The following is a 27,336-nucleotide window of genomic DNA, read 5'->3' as shown; positions in this document are numbered from 1 at the left end:
ATTGAATTCCATCTGCCACTTCTCAGCCCAGCTCTGCAATCCTCCACACTATCCACAACACCACCAACCTTTGTGTCATCTGCAAACTTGCCAACCCACCCTTCTACCCCCTCATCCAAGTCATTAATAAAAATCACGAAAAGCAGAGGTCCCAGAGGTCAAAATGAGCCCACACCGCCCAATTCACCCATGTTAACCTACTAACCCATATGTCTTTGGAATGTGGGAGGAAACTGGAGCACCTGGAGGAAACCCATGCAGTCATGGGGATAACATACAAATTCCTTACAGAGAACGGAGGTAATTGAACCCTGATCACTGGCGCTGTAATAGCGTTACACTAACCGCTATGCTGCCATGCTACCCTTGAACGAAACCACCTATAGCACTTCAAATACAGGTCCTCTCTGGGTTACGAACTGTTCGTAACCCGTACTGCCAGTCTCCCAAATACTCATTTGAATGTACGGGCTGCACATAAGTTGGGCATTTGTAAGGATGGAGATGTAACAAGTGGAGATGAGTTCACTTATTGGAACAAATGATCACTCTTTCATATGACCATGGCACTAATGCAGGGAAGCCCAAACAGCCCATTATGCCTGCACCAAGTCTTTGACAGTTATCATTTAATTCGCCACTTTTTCCCCTTTAGTTTGTTTCCCTTCAAGTATTTATCCAAATCTCTTGAAAGTGACCACTGAACATAGAACACTACAGCACAGTACAGGCCCTTCGGCCCGCAATGTTGTGCTGACACTGAAATTAGTTTCACCATTTTTGGGAGAGAGGTACTCTAAATCAAAATCATTTGCCATGTAAATAAAAACAGTTTTCACTTTAAAACCTTTTTTGGTGAATTCAGCACAATCAGCATTTTATAAAGTTTTAGCATATTGTATTTCTGTTGCATTCTATTTCTCTTTTAATAAAAACAAGGACCCCTTATGTTATTTTAACAGCCTTTTCAACTTGTCTCTATTCTCAGAGGTTTGTGTATATCTGCTTCTGGGTTCCCGTAAACCATTTAAAATGGCATCTTTTTAGCCTCTCATCATTCTTCCCAATCACACACGACACTTCAAAGTATCTTGATTTAAATTTCATCTGCCATGTACTTCCAAATTTCTTGTCTATCCATGGCTTTTGAAACTTTTAGATACACAACAAGCCCCTTGAGTCCACTCCACTATTCCTAGAGATTCTGTAACTCAAGTCCAGCTTTCAACCTGATTACGACACACTTGACTCCCTTAGTGTCCAAAAATTTATCATTCTTGGTCTGAAATATAATCAATGACTAAGCATCCACAAACCACTGGGACAGAGAATTCCAAAAGTTTGCAACATTCCAAGTGAAGAAATTTCTCCTTATCTCAGTCCTAAAAGATCAACTCCTTATCCCTTGGCCTTCCAGTTCCAGATTCTCCAGCCAGTAGAAATAACCTCAGACCATCTACCCTGCTGTTCTTTTCAGACTCATGTGTTTTCAATGAGTTTATCTCTCCTTCTTCTTGACTCCAGAGAATACAAATCAATCTTACTAAATCTTTCCTCTTCCCACCCCATCCCAAGAATCAATCTGTCAGGGTAGTTCTTGAACACAGGAAAATTTGGAACATTATCAAGAATGCATTCACTACCTTTGCAGTCATCTTTTTGAATATCCTAGGAAGTAGGCTATTAGATGCAGGTCATTTATTAGATTTTCATCCTCTTAATTTCTCCAGATCTATCTGTTTATGAACAACTTTTTTCCAGTTTATTGGATCCCTGCTTCCCTACTACTTCTGCCTTTTCAATATGTCCTTTAAAATTAACTTAGATTCAAAATGCTTGTTTATAGCCTCAGCCGTTTCTTCATTTGCAGTTACAATGCTGTGCATGTCAATGTTGTACTAGATATCCTCACGATCAATTTTCTTTTCCTTGCAGCTGTGACTGTAGTGCATGTTATTTGACAAGCTCTCAGTGACCTAGTTGAACTCCCAATAGATCACCATCTCAATGATGGAGCTAGTGCCACGCTGGCTTCAACAGCATGCACAATGTGGTCTGCACGCTGAAGACACAATTATAAAGACATTTTCCCCAAAATCTGCGTGGAGGCTTGCACTGATTTTGTCACTGTCACCTTACTTGCATATATTGTTCATAATCAGGACAAAATGCAATCAGGTACTGCATTTGGGCATCCCAAAAATTCACTAATGAGTTAAAATTGATGGATCTTATTCCAGGGAAAAACTATTGAGAACACTGGGGAGCTTGTGAGCACATGTGTTAAACACAATAAATGTATTTCTGAAAAAGCCAAAGCATTTTCCAGAAAGTAGCTCGAGTTTAGTAAATGCTCTGATGTGGCATTACATGTGTCTTCCTGCTTCTCAAATTAACAGTCACACACCAAATTATACTGGTGTGTGTCCAACTGGAATGTTATTGAAAAATAATGAGCAGTACTGCTGTAAACATAGACAGACGTCTTAACAGGTCCTGTGGTAATTGAAGTTAATTTGACTTTTAATATAGTATGATGCAAAAACATTGGGCATTCATACCTAAAGTCTAAGACATCAAACTAATAGGTGGGCTACAAGCTACTAAGTATGGTTATAGTCCTGGCCATATCTTAATTGCATTGCAATAGTTTTATATATTGAGAGTCAAATCCAGTTTCTAACAACTTCCCAACCACAAGTCAGATCCAACGCTTCCACCTTTGTATAGTTGATCCTGACAATTTATGGTGAAAAATCTATCAGTAGCCAGGAGATTTGATGGCTAATACTTGTCATGAGATGAGAATATAATCCAGACATAGTAATCCTTATGGTTCAAGATCTCTTTTTTGACCCAAAAGCCAATACAATATAATCTACAAAATATAATGAATATTTTATCTTTTGGACTCAAAGTACTTTTTCAATATTTTCCCTTTGTTTAAGACACTGGCAAGCATTTATCACTGACCTACCATAAGCACCAATGAAGGATTATTATATCTTCAATGAATTATAATTACACAAGAGAGAAAATGAAAAGATAATACTGTGTAGGCTAAAAATCAGTTAATCTGGCACAAATCAAAAGGGGACTGTGAAATACAAAAAGAGACAGGGACTGCATTTTCAAACCTTCTGAGATACAAAGCGTCTTAAAATCTTCACAAAATGAAAACTATCAGCTTATAGCGGAGATTGGCTATCTTTTATTTAACAGTCTGCATTGTGGAAAGTAAACATAGCTTTGGTTATTTAAAACTTTCATAGAAGAAGATGGGTTTGGGTCCTTCCCACTGTGCACCCATATGTCTTAAGTGACTGTACTGGCAAGAAGAAAAGTCATGCCAGTGATGGAAATATCAGAAAATGGCAGACAAGGCAATGGAACAGGATTGATCAAGGCAGCTGGAAGATGGTGGTTTGATAATTTGCAAATGACTCTTGCCAATTTGACCACCTTCTGACTAGAAAGGCAGGTAAACATCAGCAGTTGTGGTCAGCAAGGGTTTTTATTTCTCAAAGTAATATATTTTGAGAATTATGAAATATTTATTTAAACATATCCCAGTGTTAACTGCCAGCAAACCTTTTAAACTAATTTCCCAATTGACCTTAGCCAATTTGCCTGCCTTACCTCTGTAAGTTAGTTAAGTTCCAGAATCTGATCGAATATAATGCTCTGTCATTTTGTAATCATTTTTCCTAGAAGATCACTTATTGTGAGATTACTAATTAACCTTGAAATATTAAGGAAGATGGGGTCAAAAATAATCTATTCCATTGGTGGCTCTTATGTTTTAATCCATGAAAATGCTCAAGTGCATTGTATGAACTTGCACTCTAAACTACTTTTACTAGTTTGATTTGTCTAATCTGTCAGTTAAAATACCCCATGATTATTGTAAAACCTTTATTGATTGTTCCTGCTGTTTCTTGCTTCTTTAACCTTAGTGGTCTCTTGTAGCACAGCCCATTGTCTGACTTTCTTTCCCTCCTACAATTTTATGTTCTCATCCATACAACCCACTTTAAACTCTCACCCTGCTTTTAAATTCTTATCTCAACCTTCCACTGTTCTAAATTCTCTGCCTGCTTTCTTGCCACTTTAAACCCTCATGCTGCAACCTCATTGCTTTAAAGCCTCACCTCACTCTCTTCCTGCTTTAAAGCTGCACACCATACACTTCCTGCTTTAATACCTCCCCACTCTCTGCTTTAAACCCTCACCCCACTCACTCCCTGCTTTAAACCCTCCCCACTCTCTGCTTTGAACCCTCACCCCACTCACTCCCTGTTTTAAACCCTCCCCACTCTCTGCTTTAAATCTCTCACCACTTTTAACTTCTGGCCTTTTCTCTTGACATTTTAAACTCCCACCATGAACTCAGTTTTTCATCACTTGAAATTCCTGATCATTCTTTGTTTTAACTATGATGTGTTTTCCTCTAATTTAAACTCCCACTCCCAAATCACTGCTTTTAAGTTTTATGTTGATCTCTTGTTGCTTTAAGATTTCAGCTTGTTTACTTGCTGTTTTAAACTCACTCTTTGTTTTAAGTTCTTTGCTGTCTTAATATGTTACACTCTCAGCCTACTCTCTCATTCTCTCCCTGCCTTAAAGTTTCGTTTGGTGCTGTAAAACCTTTCTTAATGGTTAAAACATTTCCAAGTTTCATATCATCTGCAAGTTATACTCTTATACAGGCAAATTCAGATCAGTTACTCTATATTGAAGGACTAATGGTCCTAATACCAATTTTTGGTGAACGTCACTATACCATGCATCAATCTGAAAAACCGTTCACTACCACTCTTTTTTTCTCCTTGAAACAACATTATGTTCTTGCTGCTGCTGTCTCTTTAATCCCATGGGTTTTAATATTGCTAATGTTTATTATGCAGTAATCAATTCGATTCTTTCCAGAGAATGTTCATTTTAATTAGGGTCATTGTTTCCAGAAGAGACCTTATCTACAGGATACATTAGCGGCCTTTAGATGAGAAAAATTTTAAAAGGGACTTTAGTATTCACTCTATGAAAACACCCTTCCTACTAATTTTAAGGAAAGATGTGGCACTCCTTTTTGTATGGTGAAATAGTTCCCTCAAAAAATGTAAACATAAATCAGAATTTGTGCATAAAAGAAAATTCTATAGAGCCTTTTATGAGCTTGTGAAGTCCAAATGGCATTTTAGTCAAAGGAATACATAACAGTCACTCCTGTAAAGACAACCAATTTACACATAGCACAATCACACAACAGTACTAAAATTAATAACCAAGTCATCCATTTTAAAGCAAAAAACAAACTGCTGGAGGAACTCAGCGGGCCAGGTAGCAACTGCAGAGGCAGAGGGATGGTCGACGTTTCTGGTCGAGATCCTGCATCAGAACTTGTGTCTCCATCCATTTTAAATGTTGGCTATGGAACATTTATCAGATATCAGACATAGTTACACTGATCAAATTCGAAATAGGGCCATTGGATCTTTTATGTCTTCCTGAGAGCGCAGAGAGGACCATGACTTAATCTCTCAAACAAAAGATAGCACCTTTGACAATGCAATGCTTTCTCAGTACAGTACTGGAGCATCAGTTAAGGCACTATCTAAATTGTAGGATTAACCTCAAAAAAATGTTTTAATTGAATAAGAAGGCACATTTGTTTTTGGATGGTAAAGCAGCTTAACTACATTAATAACTTGTATACTTTTAAAAACATATAAATCATGCCATTAATTCAAATCTATGGAGCGTCTTACCTTATTTTATATAAATTGTTCACAATACATACTGGATATAGTTGGATTCATTTTTGGGTCTATTGCTGAAACAGGTGACTTTGGGATCAGGGATTCAGTCGGCAGTTTACAGAAGTGGTCATGAGAGAGGTCAAGAAGGAGATGGGAGTGGATTCAACAATCTGGCCCATTGCTGTAGAGGCCAGATTGCATTTTAGGCAGGGCCTTAGTGTGAGCCTAATTTTAAAGTTCAAATAAACAACATGAATACTTATATGTAATGCAGTAATTATCATCCCAGGCAAAAAAGTATGAAGGAAAAAATATTAACAGTCCACTAACGATCTGTTCCCTCCTGCTTTGAAAAGGTTAACTTGGAGAAACTAAAATTTTCAAAATCTACATTTTAAATATGCACAGATATATTCAAAATGCTAATTTTAAATATACTATGTATATATTAAGTTCAAATATATTCTGGACGCTTAAGTCAAATTTATGCCTGTATTATCTTTATACAAGTCTATTCAGATTTCAGTTTTATTGGTATTATACTTTTGTGTTTTTATTCAAATCCATGCTTGAAATCCTTACCTTGAGCCCATCAATTCCCGGGGCTCCATCATCACCCACCAGACCAGGCTCACCCTTTGCAAATAAAAAAAGATTGATTATTGAAGATGTCAGTTTCATCTGGTCAATATATAGTGACAAGAAATTTCAAAGCATGCTTTTGTAAGCATTTGTAAAAATAACATTGCAACTGATCCATTCTCTCTAAGTTATCTCACCTAAGACCAGATAAAACTTCCAGACTAACCATGAGGAGGAGTAAGTGCTATGATCAGTACAGTGAGTGGCAAAGTTTGACAATTCCAAAGCTATCTTAAATTATGTGCCTACAAAGGCCAAGGACTTTTAAGGCTCTAACACAGGAACATTAATTTACAAGGACATTGAATAAAACACACCCATTTTGCAATATCCTGATGGTCTGTATCTTGGGCTAAAATAAGATTGGTATTTGGGAAACACTGAGTTTTACAGCACTAATGCCTAGAACCATAGGGTGATGGATAACTATCGATTTGAAAGGGTAGTATATTGGAATGGAGAAGTGACCACAAAACCTTTGATGCAATCTAACACCAGGGTTGGACTTGCAAAGAATGTAGTTGGATTATTAAAGAGTTAAAAATAAAGAATTCCTTAACATTACTAACTTGGTTGCCAAACATAAAAGAAAATAAATAATTTGGTGTACTTAAGGAGATTGAGATATAATTATTTTCAAAATTTATGGCATCCAATCAGTCATTCAGATTCTTTATCTGAACTGAAAACAGAAAGTACTGCAAATACTCAGTAGGTCAGGGTCCATCAATAGGACGAGAAACAGGGTTAACACTTCGGGTTGAAGATCCTCCGTCAGCACTGGGAAGGAGAGAAAAGAAGCTTGTTAAACTGCAGGGAGGGTGGGGGAGGGGTGTCTCTGATAGGGCAAAACCAGGATGACCATGGGGATAAACTGTAAACAAGATTATCTGGTTAACAAGTGAATGGGAGCAGTTAGAGAGTAAGACTATAGGTGAAAGAACACAGGAGATGTGAAATGCCAGTAGGAAAACGTGCCTGTCAGGTCAATCTGGGCATGTCCTACACTTACAGAGAAAATTCATGGAGTTGTACAGCACAGAAATGGGCCCTTTGGCTCACTACATCCATGCTGACCTTTTTGCCCATCTACGTTAATCCCATTTGCCCGATTTCAGAGCAAGAAGAAAAAAAATGAAAGAACTGGGGCAAATCCTACTTTCTTTTACCTAGGTCTTTTTGTTCTCATTCTCAAACTGCTCCCATTCACTCATGGACCAGATAATCTTGTTTACAGTTTATCCCCGTGATCACCTTGGTTTTACCCTATCAGAGACATTACTTCCATCCCCCCAACCCCCATAATTTAATAAGCTTTGTTTCTCTTCTTCCCAGTTCTGAAGAAGTGTCTTTTATCTGAAAAGTTAACTATGTTTCTCTTCCCACAGTTCTCATCCCACAAATGCAGTTTGATCTGCTGAGTATTTCCAGCATTTCTTTCGAGTTTTTATTTTAGATTTTTAGCATTGGCAGTTTTTTTATTTTCTGTAACTGAATTCCCTGAACTACGTGCAACTGTTTCAGAAAATCATTGTGACTTAATTTCTTGATTGTTTGCTCATCAGTTTGAAAAACATAATGATAATCTCTATTTTCATAATACCAACACACTGATAACATACATATTCAAATTTTGCAGTAGTATTTGGGTCAAGTAACCATTGTAAAATTTTGGAAAAAAATAAATGCACAATAACTTTTCTATCTTTAATTGTCTACATAACCCACATATGTTTGGTAATCTGAAAAAATTGGAAATAGTTCAACCTGAAAGAAAATCAGCTGGGAGTAAACAATAGCGTGCTTTTATCGAAGTTACACAAAGGTAGATTATACCAGCTAGATTAACTAGATGTTGATATTTCCTGGCACTCTTTTGCTATGTTGCTTGTTAAAAGGACCGTTCGCGACAAAGGAACAATGGCTGTGCTTTACACAGGGGTTCGAGGAACAAACAGAAATTCAGGGAAATACATGGTGGAATATAGAGATTACCTTTCCTGATGGCTTCCCTGTGACACTCTGGAGGAGTGTTTTTGGAATACCTTTCTCATACTGGGAACACAAATAGGATTGAAATGCCATATAATCAATCACTCACCCTTTGGCCCATAAGTCCTTGTTCACCTGCAGCTCCAGCTGGTCCAATTCCACCCTGTAGGTCAGAGGATTTGAAAATTAAGTATTAATTCACAACCTCTAAATCTCAAATCCTTTTGCATCATTCAATTTTGGACAAATCACAATTGTTAAAATATGGCCTATCTGCAAATGTTCTTATCAATCAGCAAAAATTAAAAAAAAAATCTTACATAGGCAATATTCTTTGACAAAATTTTTGTCAAAGAATATTTTTTGATGTCATTTTGTGAAAATTATAAATTATTTGTATGACACAGAAACATTTCAAAACTATTTTTTTTATCAAAGTTACACAAGGAGATGCATACAGGTAAAATTAAACTCTGCTTTCCCTATGATTTTAAGCAATCATGGACCAGTCAAGACTGAAAGAGTTCTGTTTTTAACCAGCAGACATTATCTAGATATACACTATTTTATGAAGATAAACAATGTTCCAGATTTTGTGGTTAGCAGTAAACGGACAACATTCACTGCCGACCTCAAAAGACTGCTCTTGAAGATGTAATGGACTGCAGATCATTTCACCCATTCCAAAGTAACTTTAAATCTGATGCCATTCATAGAGGAATCCAAACCCCTATAATGTAACTATACTCAAACATTTGCAAGTCAACACATATGTAGCAAAGATGGCATCAATAAGTCTGGTTCTGTCCCAAACAGCCTTTGAAAGTGGTGAAAATTGGAACTGTCACTAAAGAGAAACCCATTCACCAACTTTTTAGAATGCTGATAAGCTTAGACATTTCTCCATTGAAACACTTTTGCTGTGTTTTAATAGTCAAATATCAAGCATCAAACAATTCTACATTGAACTGTTCATGGTCTTGCTGCAGGCTAACAGGATGGAGATGGTACAATCAAAGTAGATCTTGCATGGCTGTGATTCTTGTATTATAAAATAAGGAGGTTCAGGGCAAACCTTAACAATTTGCAAGGATAATCTGATTCCTACTCATGTGGGGCCACATTCTCTAGAGCGATTTGCAGGGTGAGTTATGTTTAAAAGCATCTAAAGTTAAAGAGTGAATAATCCTTAAAGGAAAAGATTAGCTTGCAAGAGAGCTGCTATCATGGGTGTTTGCCTGTATGCATCCTTAGAGTAATTGAGGGAGTGAGTGGAGTTCATCGTCAGAGTTAGCGAGAAGTACATGTGAGTAGAAGTTGTATTCAGTTAAGGATAAAGCTCTGTAAGGTGCAGAGTATGGAGTTCCTATCAGTGTACAATAGTTTGTAGTATTTGACTCCTCAGCAGGTTCAGTCATGTTAAGTCCCGTGTTTGTATTGATATCATTTTATTTGTATTTCATATTTTCTAATGATATAGGAGGTTGTTTGGCCGATTGACTCTATGCGGCTCTCAGAGCAAACCCATTAGACCCATTCCCCATGTCTTTCCTTGTAATCTATTCTCTCTCCAAGGCCCATCAACTCCCCAACACTACCTCCTCCTTCCCCCCAAATTCTCCTGCCAAATTCTTACACTAGGGGCAATACATAGTTGACCATTAACTTACCAGCACATCTTGGGATGTGGGATGAAGCTGGTGCATCTAGAGGAAACCCACATGGTAATGGGAGAACAAGCAAACTTCACACAGATAGTACTGGACGTCAGGATTGAACCCAGGTTGCTGGAGTTGTGAGGCAGCAGCTCCAATGGCTACGCCACTAATAGTCTTTGCTCAGTCTTAATGTACTTTTAAGAGTTCTGGGTTGTACTGGTCTGTGAACTCAGAGTATGAGTGTAAGAGATGTGTATCTTATTCACAAATAATTTGTGTCTTATACAGTGAAACTCCAATAATCTGGCACCCTTGGGACTTCAATAGTGCCAGACTTGTAGATTTTCTGGACTATTGGATGTTACTCTTAGTAATATAGCAACATACTTTTAATTTATTCTTCTTTAGTATTACACAATAGTATAATAAGCTTTCCAGTGAATGAGGTGAGCTTATAGGGATCACAGAAAACAGAAACCCAATGAGTTTAAAGGGAGTGAAGGAAAAGGCTTTGGCAAGTTTAAAAGGAGTGAGGGACAGTGCACTTACAAGGAGCACGGGGATGGGTCCCAGTGAGTTTAACAGGAGGGTGGGAATGCGGCCCTGGTGAGCTAAAAAGATGCTTGGGAACAAGGCTCCAATGAGTCTAAAGGGAGTGCGGGACCAACTGCCCTGGTGAGTTCACAGGGAAACAGAACCAGTGAGCCAGATGCTGAACCAGTGGGTTTTCTGAAAAATCTGACAGTATACCATTGGAGTTCTTAAGCTTTTAAAATGTTTTGTTTCCCATCAAATCATTTAATTCTGTGTTGAATGAAGTCTGCAACAGCACACCCTGAGGAGAATTCTTTCTCTAACAGTAAAGTCTAGATTTCTGTACTTAACCACGTAGAGTAAAGCTCTAATAATCCAGCACCTACATGACTATAGTGTTGCTAAACTGGCATATTTTCCAGACTATTGGGTGTGATTCCTATTAATGACCCTACATACTTATAATTCACTTTTTAAAAATGTTACACAGTACTATAACATACTATAGCATGGATAACATGGCCCAGCTAAGTTTAAAGGAAATAGAGGAAATAGGGCCAATGAGTTTAAAAGGAACAAGGAAAACAGGACCCCAGTGAATTTAAAGGAAGTGTGTGGAGCAGAACCCTGGCAATGTTAAAGGGAGCACAGTTCACAGGGCCCTGGCGATTTTGAAGGGAGTATGGGAAAAGGGGCACCAGTGAATTTAAAGGGAGCACGGGAAACAACGCCCAATGAGCCAAATGCTGAATCATCCAAATAAAAGGATAGTGAATATCAGAGTTTGACTGTATATGCTGATTCCCCAAAGTTGCTGACACCATTACAGTAATGATGGTGAGTGGTGAGAGTTTTACTGTTACTACCACCACAAATTATAGACCAAAGACCAAATTTTAGACCACTTATAACACATTGTTATTTATAGATTTAAAAAAAATGAATTTTATAGTTTTTGACTTTCCTTTCAATACAGGGTTTCTGGCTTAGGGTAGTATTCAAAGATGTTGCCTATTGGACTTTGAGAAAGTACTCATTAAGATTCCACACTAGAGATTATCAACAAAACTGAGAACATTTAGAATCGGTGGTAATTATGTGAGATTGATTAGTAATTTGTTGATAGAACTCTCGGAACAAGAATAACCTGTTAATTTTTTGTTTGCTGAGAATGTAATAAATAGCATTTGCAAAAGATCTGTACAGGACCTTCATCTTTTCTATGTATGTTATTGACTAAGATAAAGGAAAATATGTGGTTTATCCAAAGTTTGCAGATGAGCACTAAGTTAGGAGGTACAGTAAATTATGTGGATGGAAGGATAAAGTTATGAAGAGACATAAATAAACTGAGTGAATATGCACACCTATGACAGATGGAGTACAGAGTGGAGAGATATAAGATAATCCACTTTGGATCAGAGAAAAATAAGTTGGGCACAGCTCTTAGTCTCCTAGTTGTTTTACTAACATGCAGTTAGGAGCAGTGGGTGAGTAAAAGGATTCAAATATCTATGGATAAAAATCATTAATATTTAATGCACAGGTATAAAATGTAAACAAAAGGTCTAATAGTTTTTGGCCTTTATCTCAAGATGGCCAAAATTCAAAAGTGAAGAAATAACTCAGTCTTGGTAAGATCCCATCTGGAGTGCTGTGTTCAGTTTTGGGCACTGGCTCTCAAGCTTTTGAGAACAAATTGGGCAGAATGACAGAATCTTAAACATAAAAGTTAAATTATGAGATCAGATTGGATAAAGTTGGCCAGCAGTTTAAGGCAATTTAAGTGAGATGTTGATATAAAAAAACTAATTTCTGCATTGGGAAAATGCAGAGGGAATTATTAGAATTAGAATTATTAGAATTAAATTCATGATATTCATAATTAGCAAGCATTTTATCATAAAGTTTGGAATTTCTTCTCTAAGAGGTGTAGATGCTGAATTAATGGACATTTTCAGGATGTTGACTGATTGGTTTATATTAGGCAAGGATATGATGCAAAATGGAATAAAAACCTGGTGAATGGAATTGATGTACTGATGAATGCTAATCTATTGATTGGTGAAACTCCTTCAAAGGGCTGAATGGCTGACTGATTCTTCAAATTCAAGACAACACACTTAACTCACTGGAGGATTTGATGAGTGCAGAGTTAAAAAAGGCATAATATTCTTTTAAGCTATGTCTGTGTACATGTGAGTCCTTGCATTGTTGAACAACCACAATAAATAAAAGCTGAATATATTAATCTGATAATTGTTATTCAAACATTTCCGCTGCTGCACATTTCACATCTGGTGCAATGTAAACTTTGCCTGTAGCTAATATACGGGCAGTAGAAACAAAAACTTTGGAGCTGGCAAATTCTTTCAGCCAGAATGCTCCTCAAAATGAAAACCCATTTAAGGTGGAAGATTTAAAAAAGTTATTTACAGTATATATCTATATACTGGTATATTTCTCTAATTTTATTTTATAAAATTCAGAATTGGGCATTTTTCAAAAATCAGTTCCAATGATATTACCTGATAGAAAACAGGTGCATATTTAACTAACTGCAAAGGAAACTCAGAGCACAGAGGGCTATTTTGAGAAAGATTCGGCCCACTTTCCCTTTCCACTAAAGAAGTTTTTCAGGAAGAATGGAGCCTGCTGTAGTAATTCTGGCTTATTCTGTCCGGCTGCCCAGTTGGAATGGGTTGTAATGAGAGAGCCAGTCTTCAAAACAAAAGCCTCCATTATCCTTAGAAAATTCAGTTAGTAATGATTAGAATGTCATACCTTTTCTCCTACTTCACCTGGGAGTCCAGGCTCACCAATAGGACCAGGAATCCCCTAAAAAAAAAAGAAAGTCTTTTGAAAAAATCTGTAGTATCTTCACATTAATACAGATGAAATCTGTGGCAATCAGACTCAGTGGACTGTCCAAAAGAACTATTGAATGAAAAGTTGATATAAAAAGATATGCCTATATATGTAACTCAGGTTAAAGCTAGTCTATGTAATGCATCAAAACAAAGCAACTCCTTCTCTACCCTGCTTGCCAGCATTAAGGTGCAGAGGAAACTTTGTGTATGCTAACTCTTCATTATGAACCTCAAAGGAGAACTTCAGGGAAATAAAGATTGACAATGGGTATTGGAAATAAGAGCTTCTAGAGACGAAAGGATAGGTTTTCAAGTGCCAGTTGGGCTGGGGGTGGGAGGTGCGTGTTCCACTGGCGGTGTTGGGGAAATGCAATTTGCTTTACACAAAATGACTGCTATTTCCTATGTAACAACAGAAATTATACTTCAAAAGTCCTTCACTGGCTACGGTCTGCTTTGTAATGCTCTGAGAGGCTAAGGGTATTATATAAATGCAAGTTACTTCTTTTCTATCATTTTTCTAGGAGCCTCATTTCATTTATAGTTTCTCCAGGTTGAGCTCCGGAGGGAATTGGTGGAGACCACTCCCAAAAGGTAAGATGCTTTATTCTACAAGATCTTTGTGACACTAGTAGGAGGAGTGTTGGTCTTGGCCCCACAAATATATTCCAATCCCAAGCAGTTGACTTTTGTTTCAGTCTGCTCACAGAATACACTTGTCTGCCAACAGGCTACCCGCTGGCTAGCTGTTTGCAGTAGCTTGCTGATTTTTTGTTCCATACCACAGTATGAGCTCACTTAAAAAATGGTAACGTGGCCAGAACCTAAAATTAGTTACAGCTTCTCAATTGTCACATTGGGCAAGCACCATGAGCACAACCTAACGTTCCACTCTGACACCTAACCCTGAACATTCCCAATGCACCACAATTTTTCAGATACTGGCCTTCAGTTCTGGGGCCTGGTTTGAAACTCATTATAGAGTAACAAGATTATTTTTGAACTGTCTGGTTAAGGGTTCAAAAACTACAATTAAATTAATCTGGGCAGCCTCAAACGAGTTCTCATGTGCTTGAATATGAAGCATAAACTGTTTACAATGTGACGCTTAAGTCAACAATCTCAGTCTTAGAAGCAAGACAATGTGGGATATAGGAATGCTACATTGAGCTGACCCCAGCTGCTAATCTGGGGCTATCTTTATTACATACTATTCAGGCAATAGACAGGAAACTTAATAATTAATTTTACTCACACTATATCGAACTTGTAATACATTTTCTGAAGTTGAACATAAAAGTGAAAAAATATCAACTTCCTAGCACTATTACCTTCACCAGTACAATATATAATTTTAAAAAATAATTGGATGGTTTTCACTTTACCTTTGGACCCATCTCTCCTAGCATTCCAATTACTCCCTCTGGTCCAGGAGGTCCCTGAAAAATAAGCAAAGGAGTTTGTAAATAGTTCACAATTTAAGATTTATGAAGGGCTTATCTTAAAATATTCTGATGGTGAATAGCTAGGTATGGATTTGTACTTAGAAGGTAATTGCAGGCATCCATCAGCCCACACAGTGGATTTTAGTTTTAATGATCACTATTTGTAGGGTTTTTTCTTTTAATATAACACAGCTTGGTGCAAGTTGAGAAAGAACATGCTGCACTGGATGACACCTTCACTGAAGTAATTTAACTGTTTCCTTATGCATTCAAACATGGAGTGTCACCAAGAAGGCATAAAAATAATCTTCAAACCTGCCAAGCTTGTTCACAGCTCAAGCACACCATGCTGACTGTGGGTGAGCTATATAGCAGTAAGATAATGAGGTGGTCATTTGGGATGAAAGCTTCTCTTTCTGTTCCACTTCCCAGAGTTGACATGAATTAAAAAAGGGCACTAAACTTAAGAGACAATAGAACTCTTAGCCAGTTTCAAGTGGGCACAGAAGTCCAAAATACAGAAAACAAGGAACCAAAGACCATTCAGCCTAACTTTGTTAGGGAACAAATGGAATACCTACAAGAGAAAAACATTCCAATGATAACAATAATAATAAATATTCGGTTCCGAGTTCATAAAGGAAAATCTATCCTAACATAATTGGATTCTTTGATGTCATAGCAGAGAGTGCAGACAAGGGTAATGCAGTAGATATAAATGACATATATATTTCCATTTCTTATTTTCGAAAACCCTCTGAAAAGGTGCCACATAATAGAATAATTAATGTTGGAGTATGCAATCAGGAGACTAGCAAAGTCAGGGCATTCTGGAAAGAGGGACTCTGGATTTGAGGCCTAGTCACCACTGAGACCATGCCCCACTCAACCCAAGGGAATAGGGGCCAGCAAGATCAGCTCTCCTCATGTGTCCCAGGTACATTCAGGTACATGGGGACCACAGGCAGAGACTTCAGGTAGCGGACTGGGTCCAGGTGTAATATGGTAATGGCGGTATTACTGAACAACTACTTAGGCAAATAAATTATTTCAAAATGTAGGATAGACCTTTTAATGAAGGTTCTTGGAGAACTGGTATATATGTAATATGTAACTGGGACGTTTTTATGGATTCAAGCCAAAAAGACTGATGATAATACAGCTAATAATCTACTCTCTACTATTTTGGCAATGTGTTTATATTTAATATAGTGCCTTTTATATTTACAGGTGGAGGAAGTTATAGACAGAAGAGAATAAAAAACAAGAGACAAAGACATAGGAGAGGGGTCAAATACCTGGCTGCTGTGAATCATTATCATTGAAAAAAATCCCCAGACACTTTATGGAGAGTAATGAACACTGAGCCAAAGAAGAAGCAGTTAAGAGGGCCAGCCAGATTAAAAATGTTAATTTTCAGAATGTGGAAATGTGGAGGGGCTTGAGAAGAGAATTCCAGAGAATAGAATCTAGACTTTGGATGATTTAAGGCCTGGGGATTTGGGAAAGAGAAGAAAAATGCAGAAGAGGAAAGTTCCTTGGAGGGATGTTGGTGGGGACATGGCTGGAGGGGGCTTGGGATTTAGTTGGTGAGTAGGTGTCGGGTGAAAAATATAGGGCTCAATGACTGAGGCCACAGTGGTATTTTAATACAAGAATAAGAAGTTTGAAGTGCTGCAGGACAGAAATACGTGTTGGTTACCAACGATGCAGACTGGGGATAAAATCTATGGAAGATGGGAAAAGAGAGGCCAGTCCGGAGAAATTTTCAGTAACAAAATCTACAGGCATTGAAGCTTCAATGGCTGATGTTTTGAAATAAGGATATAGGAAGTATGACCGATGTTTTGAGATAAGGATATAGGAAGTGATTATGGTAGTGAAAGGGATAAACTTTGTAATGGACAGGGTACAAGGTTGGATACAAGCTGGAGTAAAACAGGATGCTAAGACTGCCAATGGCTTGGTTGCCAGCATGAGGAATGAAGAAAGAGCTGCAGGCTGCCCAATGTTTCGCTGAAGGAAGTTACAAAGCATCCAAGAATGGATTTCAGGCTAGCAATCTGACAGCTGTTGGGAGTCATTCGGATATCTTTGGATGATGTTGCTATGGTATAGAAATTTGATGAGAATGAGGGGGTCCAAAGATATTAAAAAAAAGTGAATGCTGATTTTTAAAGATGAAGATTCAAGCAGGGTGTAAATTTGTAGCAAATTTTGGAAAAGGTGCTAAAGGTTTTGATGTGATGAGACGAGGAGAAACAGAAGACAGAAGACCTAAGTCATATGAGCAGAGTGAAAGAGATAAACTTTGTAGTGGAAAGGATACAAGGCTGGGAGGAGATATAAAGTTGCAGGTATGGGGTGGAGGAATGATATGGAGAAATTTGAAGATGGGTATAAATCTTTAAATTTAATATGCTGGGGTACAGACAGCAAGCAAAAGACTGAAGGGTGGGTGGAACAGTGCAGGACAGGAAATGGCTCATTCAGTTTCGAGTAAAATGAAGTTGATGCAAATTGGAGGTTGGACATTTGGCAGGACATTGGAGAAACCAGTCTTATATAACAAAAGCAAACATAAGAGACATATATTTCATATTCAGAGCAGATCTGTGCTGGACAAAGCAAGTGGTGAAGCCACTGGAAAAGATGGTAAAAATGTAGAAATTCTTAAAAAACCTTGGCTCTATTTTCACCACATGAAATTAGGAAATTCAACACAGTAGTCCTTGGCATGGCAGAGGGGAAACGCATTCTTTTCTGCTGGGCTCAATATAGTCCAAAGACATACAGACCAATAGGTTTGACATGTCCTAAAGTCCACATTCTACAACACAAGGGAGAAAGACCAGCTGTCAGTCTTGGTAAGATAAATGAACAAAGCAGGGGTAGCACTGTAGTGGAGGTCATAGAGATCACAGCACTAGCAACCCAAGTTCAATCCTGATTGCTGGTGCTGTTTGTGTGGAGTTTATACATTCTCTCTGTGATGCATGGTTTTCCTCCAAGCGCTCCAGTTTCCTCAAATGATCGAAAGACATGTGGTTGTTAAGCTAATTAGCCACCTTAAATTGACCTAGTGTGTAGGTAAGTAGTAGAATCTGGTGTGTGTGCGTGTGTGCGTGTGTGCGTGCGTGCGTGCGTGCATGCGCGCGCGCATGTGTGTGGGGTGGCAGGGGGCGAGGGATGGTAGGTGATGGGACAATCAAATGGGATTAGTGTATTATTTCAGTAAATGGATCCTTGATTGTCGGCACAGACTTGGTGGGCTGAAGGGCCTGCTTCTGTGTTGTATGACTCTATGCCTCTTTATAATTCAATATTATTAGTTGCCAGCTCTTCAAACAGATCTCCAGGTTTTATGGCAGGAACATAATGAGCTTATTCATCTCAATAATCCACATCAATGACAAGCATTTACATTTATTATTAATAGTGAAATTTCATTTCATTTCTCCTGTAGGTGACCTTTCACTCAAACCCTTTATCTGGAGTTTAGTGCCTTATGTGCAGAAGTTCAAATGCCCAGTTAACTATTATTCATTAGACTGGAAGTATGCCAAAGCAATATAATGTAAACATTAACTTTAGTTCCAGTCTCCACAGATGATGGCCAACCTGCTGAGTATTTCTAGGATTTTCTGTTTCCATTTCAGAAATGTGTAAAAATTGCAACCTGCTCACAGGTATTACAAAATATTAATTTTACCCTTTATCTTATACATATCAGGTAAGTCAAGAAGACATTATTGCAGAAATTATTGTTAATGTGTTCATGAAAACATGTTTGACAAATAAACAAATAATTCAAACTTGGCTAAAATAAAATGTATTGAGAGAGTTTACTGGAACAATACATAGTGGATCCAACAGGAAACAAGCACATTTAGATCTGGTCATGAGGAGCAATTAGTAACCTCATATAAAGGAACATTTAGGGAAGAATGCTCATAACAGGATAGAATTTCATATTCAGTTTGAGAATGACAAATATAAGTGTGAAACTAGAGTCTTAAACAATGCCAATTACTGAGGTACGGGGGATGCATTTCCTCAATTAGACTAAAAGTTATGACGGTAAAGAAGTAGAGGCAGTCGCAAAAAGAAATATTCCTTAATTTCCAACAAAATATTAATTTAGAAATAGAGACTCCATGGGAAAACTAATACCTTTATGGATAATAAATGTAAGAATGGTATCAGATGGAAAGAAAAGGGCAATAAAGTTGTAAGAATTGGGAAAGTTTTAGAAAAGCATACCAAAAGGTGTAGATATTGAAGGGCAAAAGAGAATGATCAACTTAAAGCAATTAATAGCAGGTAAAAGTGTTCAGCAAAGTAATGCAACTAAGGATAACCAAATCTCCTGGGCTGGGAGGCCTGTAACTTAGGATTCGAAAATAACTGGCTGTAGTGATAGTGGATGCCTTGGTTGTCAGCTTCCACATTCCTTAGATACTGGAGAGGTTCCAGTGATATTCTACTAAAAAGGAAGGCAGTAAATGTAATGCCTCTATTTAAGAAAGAAGGGAGAGAGAAAACAGGGAACTACAGACCAGAGAGAACTAATATTAATTGTCAGGAAAATGTTTGAATCCAATGTGAAGTACCTGATACAAGAATACTTAGAAAAAGTATAACATGAAGAGACAGGTAAATATGGTTTAATGAAGGCAAATTTATGCTTAATAAATTTGTCAGAATCCTTTGAGGTCATGACTGGCAGGATAGACATCGGAAAACCAATGGTTGTTGTGTATTTGAAATTCCAAATAACATGTTAAGGGGACTGCATAAGATAAAGATTAAAGGTAACATATTAATTTGGATAGATAACTGGCCAATAGACAAAGGATAGAAATAAAATGGCAATTTCAAGTTGGAAAAGTGAGATGCCTCATGGATCAGTATTGGAGCCTCAGCTATTTACAATCTATATTAATGAGAGTTGAAGAAACAGAGTAATGTATTCACCTTTGTTGGGTTGAAGATTGAGACTTCTGGATAGATACATGGAGCTGAGAAAAATAGAGGGCTATGGGTAAGCCTAGTAATTTCTAAGGTAGGGACATGTTCGGCACAGCTTTGTGGGCCAAAGGGCCTGAATTGTGCTGTAGGTTTTCTATGTTTCTAAGATAATGTTTTGAGGAGGATACTAAGTGTCTGCAAAGGTATTTTGACAGATGTATTCATCTAAGAATCACAGAAATTTAACATGCAAATAATTAAGAAGGCAACTGGAATGTTGGGCTGTATTGCAAAGAGGATGAAGTGATAGAGCAAGAAGGAATGATCCTATTTCATATGTGTAATGCATGTACTGAAAACCATGCATGGGTCAGTTCTCTCCTATTAATATTTCTTTCTTTAAGCTATGATAAAGATACTCACTGGTTCGCCTGGAACTCCTTTTATACCTGGAGGACCAGAAGGTCCTGGTATACCCTGCAACATCAAAGTGATTAAGTTCACTTTCAACAATACAATTAAATGAGGAGCTTAAATATGATGAAGCATACATAATTCTGTTATGTCTTATTATTTCGATCTATGGTCTTTTCTGTTTCTTTCCACATTTGTGTTGTTTGGTTTTACTGTCTTCTGAACTAAAACAACCAATTCTATCTATCTAATATGCTGTTACAATTTTTTTGGAAAACACTTGAGGTGGTAGATTTCTTCAAATTCAATTGCAGAGAAAGCTGTCCTTCCAGGGATGTGTTTATTCATGCCAAGGAGATAAAGGTAAAATTGGTCACATTATAAATTCTGGAGAATCTAGGATTTTGTTTTCTCTTTAGATTTGATGGATGTTTTCTCAAACTTCTGATAATAATGATAAAGTCTTTCTCCTGTAAGGTGATCTGGGTCATTGATTTAAAACATTTGACAAAACAAAATAATGAGGAGGGTTGTGAGAAGATTATTACCCCATAAAATGCCATTTTCTCTAATACAATGTTTTAAAGGATTATGGATGCAAATTCAGTATAGACTTTCAAAAACAAATTGATTATTTATACTTGAGAAGAAGTTGTTACAGGACTTGGGGAAAAAAATAGGTGTAGTGGATTCTAAGGTGGACCTTAGGATCCCCACCTCAATGAATTTGGAATCAGAAAGGGGAAGGTTGAACTCTTCTGTTTATTTCTTTGGTGGAGTGCCTTCACCCAAGACTGGACCCTATTCCTGTCCTCAGAATTCCCACCTCAGCTACCCTCTTCCCCCAGCCTCTTACCATCTCCAGATCTATTCACTGTAAACTATTGGTAAGACACTGCCTATCTCAATTTTTCCACTTCACTTACTCTAACCTACCTCACTCTCAACTTGCAACCCTCTGCTCACTAAGGATCAACCCTCACATTGTTAACAAAACTGCTGACAAAGACAGTGCTGTTGTTGTTTGGCAAACTGACTCCTACCTTGCAGAGGCTGAATGCCATTTCCTCAAGATCCCACTGGACCATGAGCTTGTCAGAACATCAGGTCATTGTTTCCAAATCACTGTCTTCAGTTTCTTTGAGGATCTTCCCTCCATAGCCTTCAGCCTCACAGCCCCCAACTATGGTGAACCCATTTCTATCTCCTCTCTAAGACCTATAAACAGGACTGTCCTGATAGATTCATTGCTTCAGCCTTTGCCTACAACTCACTATTTTACCTTCACTCTTTCTCACTGGTTCAGTCTTTTCCCACTTACATCTATGACATCTATGACATTATTGACACTTCCATTTTCCTGATCTTAGCTGCTTCATTTTGACTGTACATCCCATACCAGGATGGTCTGAGAGCCTTTCACTTCATCTTTGAACAGAGGCCCAGCCAGTTCTTTGCTACCGCCAACCCCTTCCTTTGGCTGAACTTGTTTATATATTGAATAACTTCTCATAGAATCATTGAGCAATACAGCACGATACAGGCCCTTCAGCCTAATGAGTCCATACCGACCATGGTGCCTACCCAGCTAGTCCCAATTTCCTGCATTTGGCCCATATCCCTCCAAGCCCCGCCCCTCCATATAGCTATCCAAGTGCTTCTTAAATGATACTATTACACCTGCCTCAACCATTTCTTCTGGCAGCTCAGTCCATATATTCACCACCCCCTGCGCGAAAAAGTTGCCCCTCAGGCCTCAGGTCCATTTTAAATCTTTCCCCTCTCATGCTAAATCTATGCCCCCTAGTTTTGGACTCCCCTATCCTGAGGAAAAGAATGTTACTGTCCACCTTATCTATGCCTCTCATAATTTGAAACATTTCTATAAGGTCGCCCTTCATTCTCCTACATTCCAAAGAATAAAGACCTAGCCTGGCCAACCTCTCCCTATAACTCAGGTCCTCTAGTCCTGGCAACATCCTCATAAATCTTTCTAGTTTAACCACATCTTTCCTTTAACAGGGTGACCAAAACTATACACAATACTCCAAGTGTGGCCTCACCAACGACTTATACAACTAGAACATAATGTGCCAACTCATATTTTCAGTGCCCTGACTGATAAAGGCCAGCGTGCTAAATGGCTTTTTCACCACCCTGTCTACCTGTAACGCCGCTTTCAATGAACTATACACTTGTAACTCCAAGGTCCCTCTGTTCCATTACACCCCCTAGTGCCCTACCATTCATAGTACAAATCCTACACTGGTTTGACTTTCCAAAATGCATCACCTCACACTTATCTGTATTGAAGTCCATTTGCCACACCTCGGCCCACGTCCCTAACTGATCAAGATTCCCCTGTAATCTACAGGAACCTTCTTCACTATCAACAAACCCCTCCTAATTTCATGTCATCCACAAACTTACTGAACAAGCCTTGTGCTTTTGCATCCTAATCATTTATATAAATAATGAATAACAAGGGTCCCAACACCGACCCCTTCGGCACACCACTAGTCAGCGCCTCCTTTCCAAGAAATGACCTTCAACCACCACCCTCTGTTTCCTACCTCCGAGCCAATTTTGAATGCACCTAACTAGATCTCCCTGGATTCCGTGGGACCTAACCTTCCAGACCAGCCTACCATGTGGGACCTTGTCGAAGGCCTTTCTAAAGTCCAAATAAACAACATCCACTGCCCTAGCCTCATCTACCTTTTTGGTTACCTCTTCAAAAAATTCTAAAAGGTTCATCGAGCACGATTTTCCACACACAAAGCCATACTAACTCTTCCTAATCATACTCTGTCTATCCAAATACTTGCAGATCCTGTCCCTCAGAACTCCCTCCAGTAACTTCCCTACTACTGATGTCATGTTGACCAGCCTGTAGTTCCCTGGCTTGTCCTTGCTACCCTTCTTAAACAACAGAACAACACTAGACACCTTCCAGTCTTTGGGACCTTCACCAGTAACTAGCAATGAAGCAAATATCTCTGCAAGGGCCTCTGCAAATTTCTTCTCTAGCCTCCCACAAAGTCCGAGGATGCACTTGGTCAGGCCCTGGGGATTTATCCACCCTGATGCACTGTAAGACTGCAAATACCTCCTCTCTGGTAATATGAATTTCTTCCAAAACTTCTCCATTAGTTTCCCTCATCTCGTGAGCAACCATGATTTCCTCCTCAGTAAACACCAAAGAGAAATATTCGTTAAAAATCCCACCCATCTCCTGCGGCTTGAGACATAAGTGGTCCTGCTGATCTCTAACGGGACCTACTCTCCTCTCTCCCTAGCCACCCATTTACTCTTTATATAGCGATAGAACCTCTTGGGATTTTCCTTCACCTTACCTGCCAGATCCATCTCATACCCTCTCTTTGCCCTCCTGATTCCCCTCTTAAGAATATTCTTAATCTCTTCATAGTTATCAAGGGATTCACTCGTCCCCGACTTCCTAAACCTTTTTCTTGACCAGAGCCTCAATGTTTCTTGTCAGCCAAGGTTCCCTAAACTTGCCAGGTTTACTCTTCACACTAACAGGAACATGCTACTCCTGGACTCTTCGTATCACACTTTTAAAAGCCTCCCACTTGCTATTCGTTCCTTTCCCTTCAAACAGGCTCACCCAATCAACCTCTGCTAGATCTGCCTAATTCCTCCAAAATTAGCCCTGCTCTAGTTTAGGACCCTAACCTGTGGGTCTGTCCTATCCTTTTCCATCACTATCTTAAAACTAATAGAATTATGGTCACTAGAGCCAAAGTACTCCCTGACTGCAACTTCAGTAACTTGCCCTACCTCGTTCCCTAAGAGGATGTCCAGTATTGCACCCTCCCGAGTAGGGTCCTCTATATATTGACTCAGGAAGCTTTTCTGGACACATTTCACAAATTCCACCCTGTCCAGGCCCTTAACGCTCTGGGTAGTCCAGTTAATACCGGGGAAATTAAATCTCCCACTAATACAACCCTATTATTCTTACAACTATGAATAATTTCTCTACAGACCTGCTCTTCAAGTACCTGCTGACTCTTGGGGGATCTATAATACAGCCCCACTAGAGTGATCCTCCCCTTCCTATTTCTAAGTTCTACCGATACAGCCTCACTGCACAATCCCCCAAGAATATCATCTCTAAGTTCTGCTGTTATATCCTCCCTTATCAAAATGGCAACACTCCCTCCTCGCTTACCCGTATCTCTGTCACGCCTGCAGTATTTGTATCCTGGAATATTGAGCTGCCAGTCCTGCCCTTCTCTCAGTCATGTTTGTTATGGCTACAACGTCCCAGTCCTCAGACCCAATCCAGTCCCCCTTACCTGTTAAACTGAGGAAGGTATAACCTGTACAAAAGGGATGGGTTACACCTGAACTTGAGAGGGACCAATATCCTTGTGGGCAGGTTTGCTAGAGCTGTTGGGGAGGGTTTAAACTAGGTTGGCAGGGGGAACCAGAGTGTTAGGTCAGATGATAGAGCAGTTGGTGTAAAGGTAGATGCGATGTGCAGAGAGACTATGAGGAAGGATAGACAGTGGATAGGTCATAAACACAGTCAATTGCATGGGTTGAAATGTCTTTAATGTGAGAAGTATTAAGAATAAGGGTGATGAACTTAGAGCATGGATCAGTATGTGGAATTATGATGTTGTGGCCATTACAAAGACTTGGCTGTCACAAGGGCAGGATTGGCTGCTTGATGTCCCTGGGTTTAGATGTTTCAAAAGGGATAGGGAAGGAGGTAAAGAGGGGAGGGGGAGGGGAGTCACATTGATAATCAGGGACAGTATCATAGCTGCAGAAAGGGAGGATGTCGTGGAGGGATCATCTACTGAGTCAGTGTGGGTGGAAGTTAGAAACAGGAAGGGAGCGATCACTCTATTGGGCGTATTCTATAGGCCCCCCAATAGACACTAGGACACTGAGGAGCAGATAAGTAGGCAGATTTTGGAAAGGTGCAAAAATAACAGGGTTGTCATGGAGACTTCAACTTCCCTAATATTGACTGGCACCTCCTTAGTGCAAAAGGTTTAGATGGGGCATAATTTGTTAGGTGTGTCCAGGATTCCTGACACAGTATGTGGACAAGCCGACCAGAGGAGAGGCCATACTGGATCTAGTACTAGGCAATGAACTTGGTCAGGTGACAGACCTCTAGGTGGGCGAGCATTTCAGAGATAGTGACCATAACTCCCTGACCTTTCACATAGCCATGGAGAGGGATAGGAGCAGATGATATGGGAAAGTTTTTAATTGGGTGAGGACTAATTATGATGGTATAAGGCAGGATCTTGGGAGCATAAACTGGGAACAGGTGTTCTCAGGGAAATTCACAGAAGAAATGTGGAGTCTGTTTAGGGAACACTTGCATGGGTTTCTGGATAGGTTTGTCCCTCTGAGACAAGGAAAGGATGGTAGGGTAAAGGAACGATGGTTGACAAGAGAGGTGAAATATTTAGTCAAGAGGAAGAAGGAAGTATACTTTAGGAAGCAAAAATCAGGCAGGGCTCTTGAGAATTATAAGGTAGCCAGGAAGGAGCTTAAGAAGGGACTTAGGGGAGCTAGAAGGGGACATGAGAAGGCCTTGGCGAGTAAAATTAAGGAAAACCCCAAAACGTTCTACATGTATGTGAGGAACAGGAGGATGACGAGAGTGAGGGTAAGGCCGCTCAGGGATGAAGGGGGAAAAATGTGTCTGGAGGCAGAGGAGGTAGGGGAGGTCCTTAATGAATACTTTGCTTCAGTTTTCACCAGGGAGAGGGACTTTGATGGATGTGAGGTCAGCATAGAACAGGCTAATGTGCTGGAGCATGTTGAGGTTAAGAAAGAGGTAGTGTTGGAGCTTCTGAAAAACATTAGGATAGAAGAGTCCCCGGGGCCGGAAAGGATATACCCCAGGTTACTACGGGAAGTGAAGGAAGAGATTGCTGGGGCATTGACAATAATATTTGCATCCTCCCGGGCCCTAGGAGTGGTACCAGAGGATTGAAGGATGGCTAATGTTGTTCCCTTATTCAAAAAAGGGATAAACCTGGGAATTATAGACCAGTGAGTCTAACATCAGTGGTGGGCAAGCTATTGGAGAGGATTCTTAGGGACAGGATTTATGAGCATTTGGAGAAGCATAGCCTGATTAGGGATAGTCAGCATGATTTTGTGAAGGGCAGGTTGTGCCTCACCAGCCTAATTGAATTTTCCGAGGACGTGACAAAACAAATAGATGAAGGTAGAGCAGTGGATGTGGTGTATATGGACTTTAGTAAAGCGTTTGACAAGGTTCCCCATGGTAGGCTCATCCAGAAAGTCATGAGGAATAGGATCCATGGAGACTTGGCTGTGTGGATTCGGAATTGGCTTGCCCACAGAAGGCAGAGGGTGGTAGTAGATGGAGAGTATTCTGCCTGGAGGTTGGTGACCAGTGGTGTTCTGCAGGGATCTGTTCTGGGACACCTACTCTTTGTGATTTTTATAAATGACTTGGATAAGGAAGTGGAGGGATGGGTTAGAAAGCTTGTGGATGACATGAAGGTTGGAGGGGCTGTGGATAGTTTAGAAGGTTGTCATAGGTTACAATGGGATATAGACAGGATGCAGAGTTGGGTGGAGAAGTGGCAGATGGAGTTCAATCCGGAAAAGTGTGAAGTGATACAATTTGGAAGAATGAACACGAAGGCAGAGTACAAGGTTAATGGCAGAATTCTGAGCAGTGTGCAGGAACAGAGGGATCTTGGGTTCCAAGTCCATAGATCCCTCAAAGTTGCCACGCAAGTTGATAGGGTGGTTAAGAAGGCGTATGGTATACTGGCCTTCATTAGTCGGGGGACTGAGTTCAAGAGCTGCGAGGTAATGTTGCAGCTCTATAAAACTCTGGTTAGACCACACTTAGAGTATTGTGTTCCGTTCTGGTCACCTCATTATAGGAAGGATGTAGAAGCTTTAGAGAGGGTGCAGAGGAGATTTACCAGGATGCTGCCTGGATTAGAGAACATGTCTTATGAGGAAAGGTTGAACAAGCTAGGGCTTTTCTCTCTGGAACGACGCTGGATGA

At 39.3% G+C, this 27,336-nt stretch overlaps 1 protein-coding gene across 1 annotated transcript in view; it reads right to left on the bottom strand.

Moving 5' to 3' along the window:
• The window catches only part of col27a1b (collagen, type XXVII, alpha 1b), a 425,030-nt gene that overhangs the window by 88,487 nt on the left and 309,207 nt on the right, over positions 1–27,336 (bottom strand). Inside the window, exons 32-37 of the mRNA XM_052036787.1 lie at positions 20,295–20,348; positions 14,841–14,894; positions 13,370–13,423; positions 10,064–10,099; positions 8,503–8,556; positions 6,342–6,395 (exon numbers count right to left, since the gene is read on the bottom strand). Coding sequence (XP_051892747.1) covers positions 6,342–6,395; positions 8,503–8,556; positions 10,064–10,099; positions 13,370–13,423; positions 14,841–14,894; positions 20,295–20,348 — 306 coding nt within the window. The remainder of the gene's footprint in view (positions 1–6,341; positions 6,396–8,502; positions 8,557–10,063; positions 10,100–13,369; positions 13,424–14,840; positions 14,895–20,294; positions 20,349–27,336) is intronic.

Source organism: Pristis pectinata, chromosome 23, assembly GCF_009764475.1.
Source record: "Pristis pectinata isolate sPriPec2 chromosome 23, sPriPec2.1.pri, whole genome shotgun sequence".
NCBI lineage: Eukaryota > Metazoa > Chordata > Chondrichthyes > Rhinopristiformes > Pristidae > Pristis > Pristis pectinata.
Note: the sequence above shows the minus strand (reverse complement) of the source record. Positions and strands in the feature narration are given on the sequence as shown.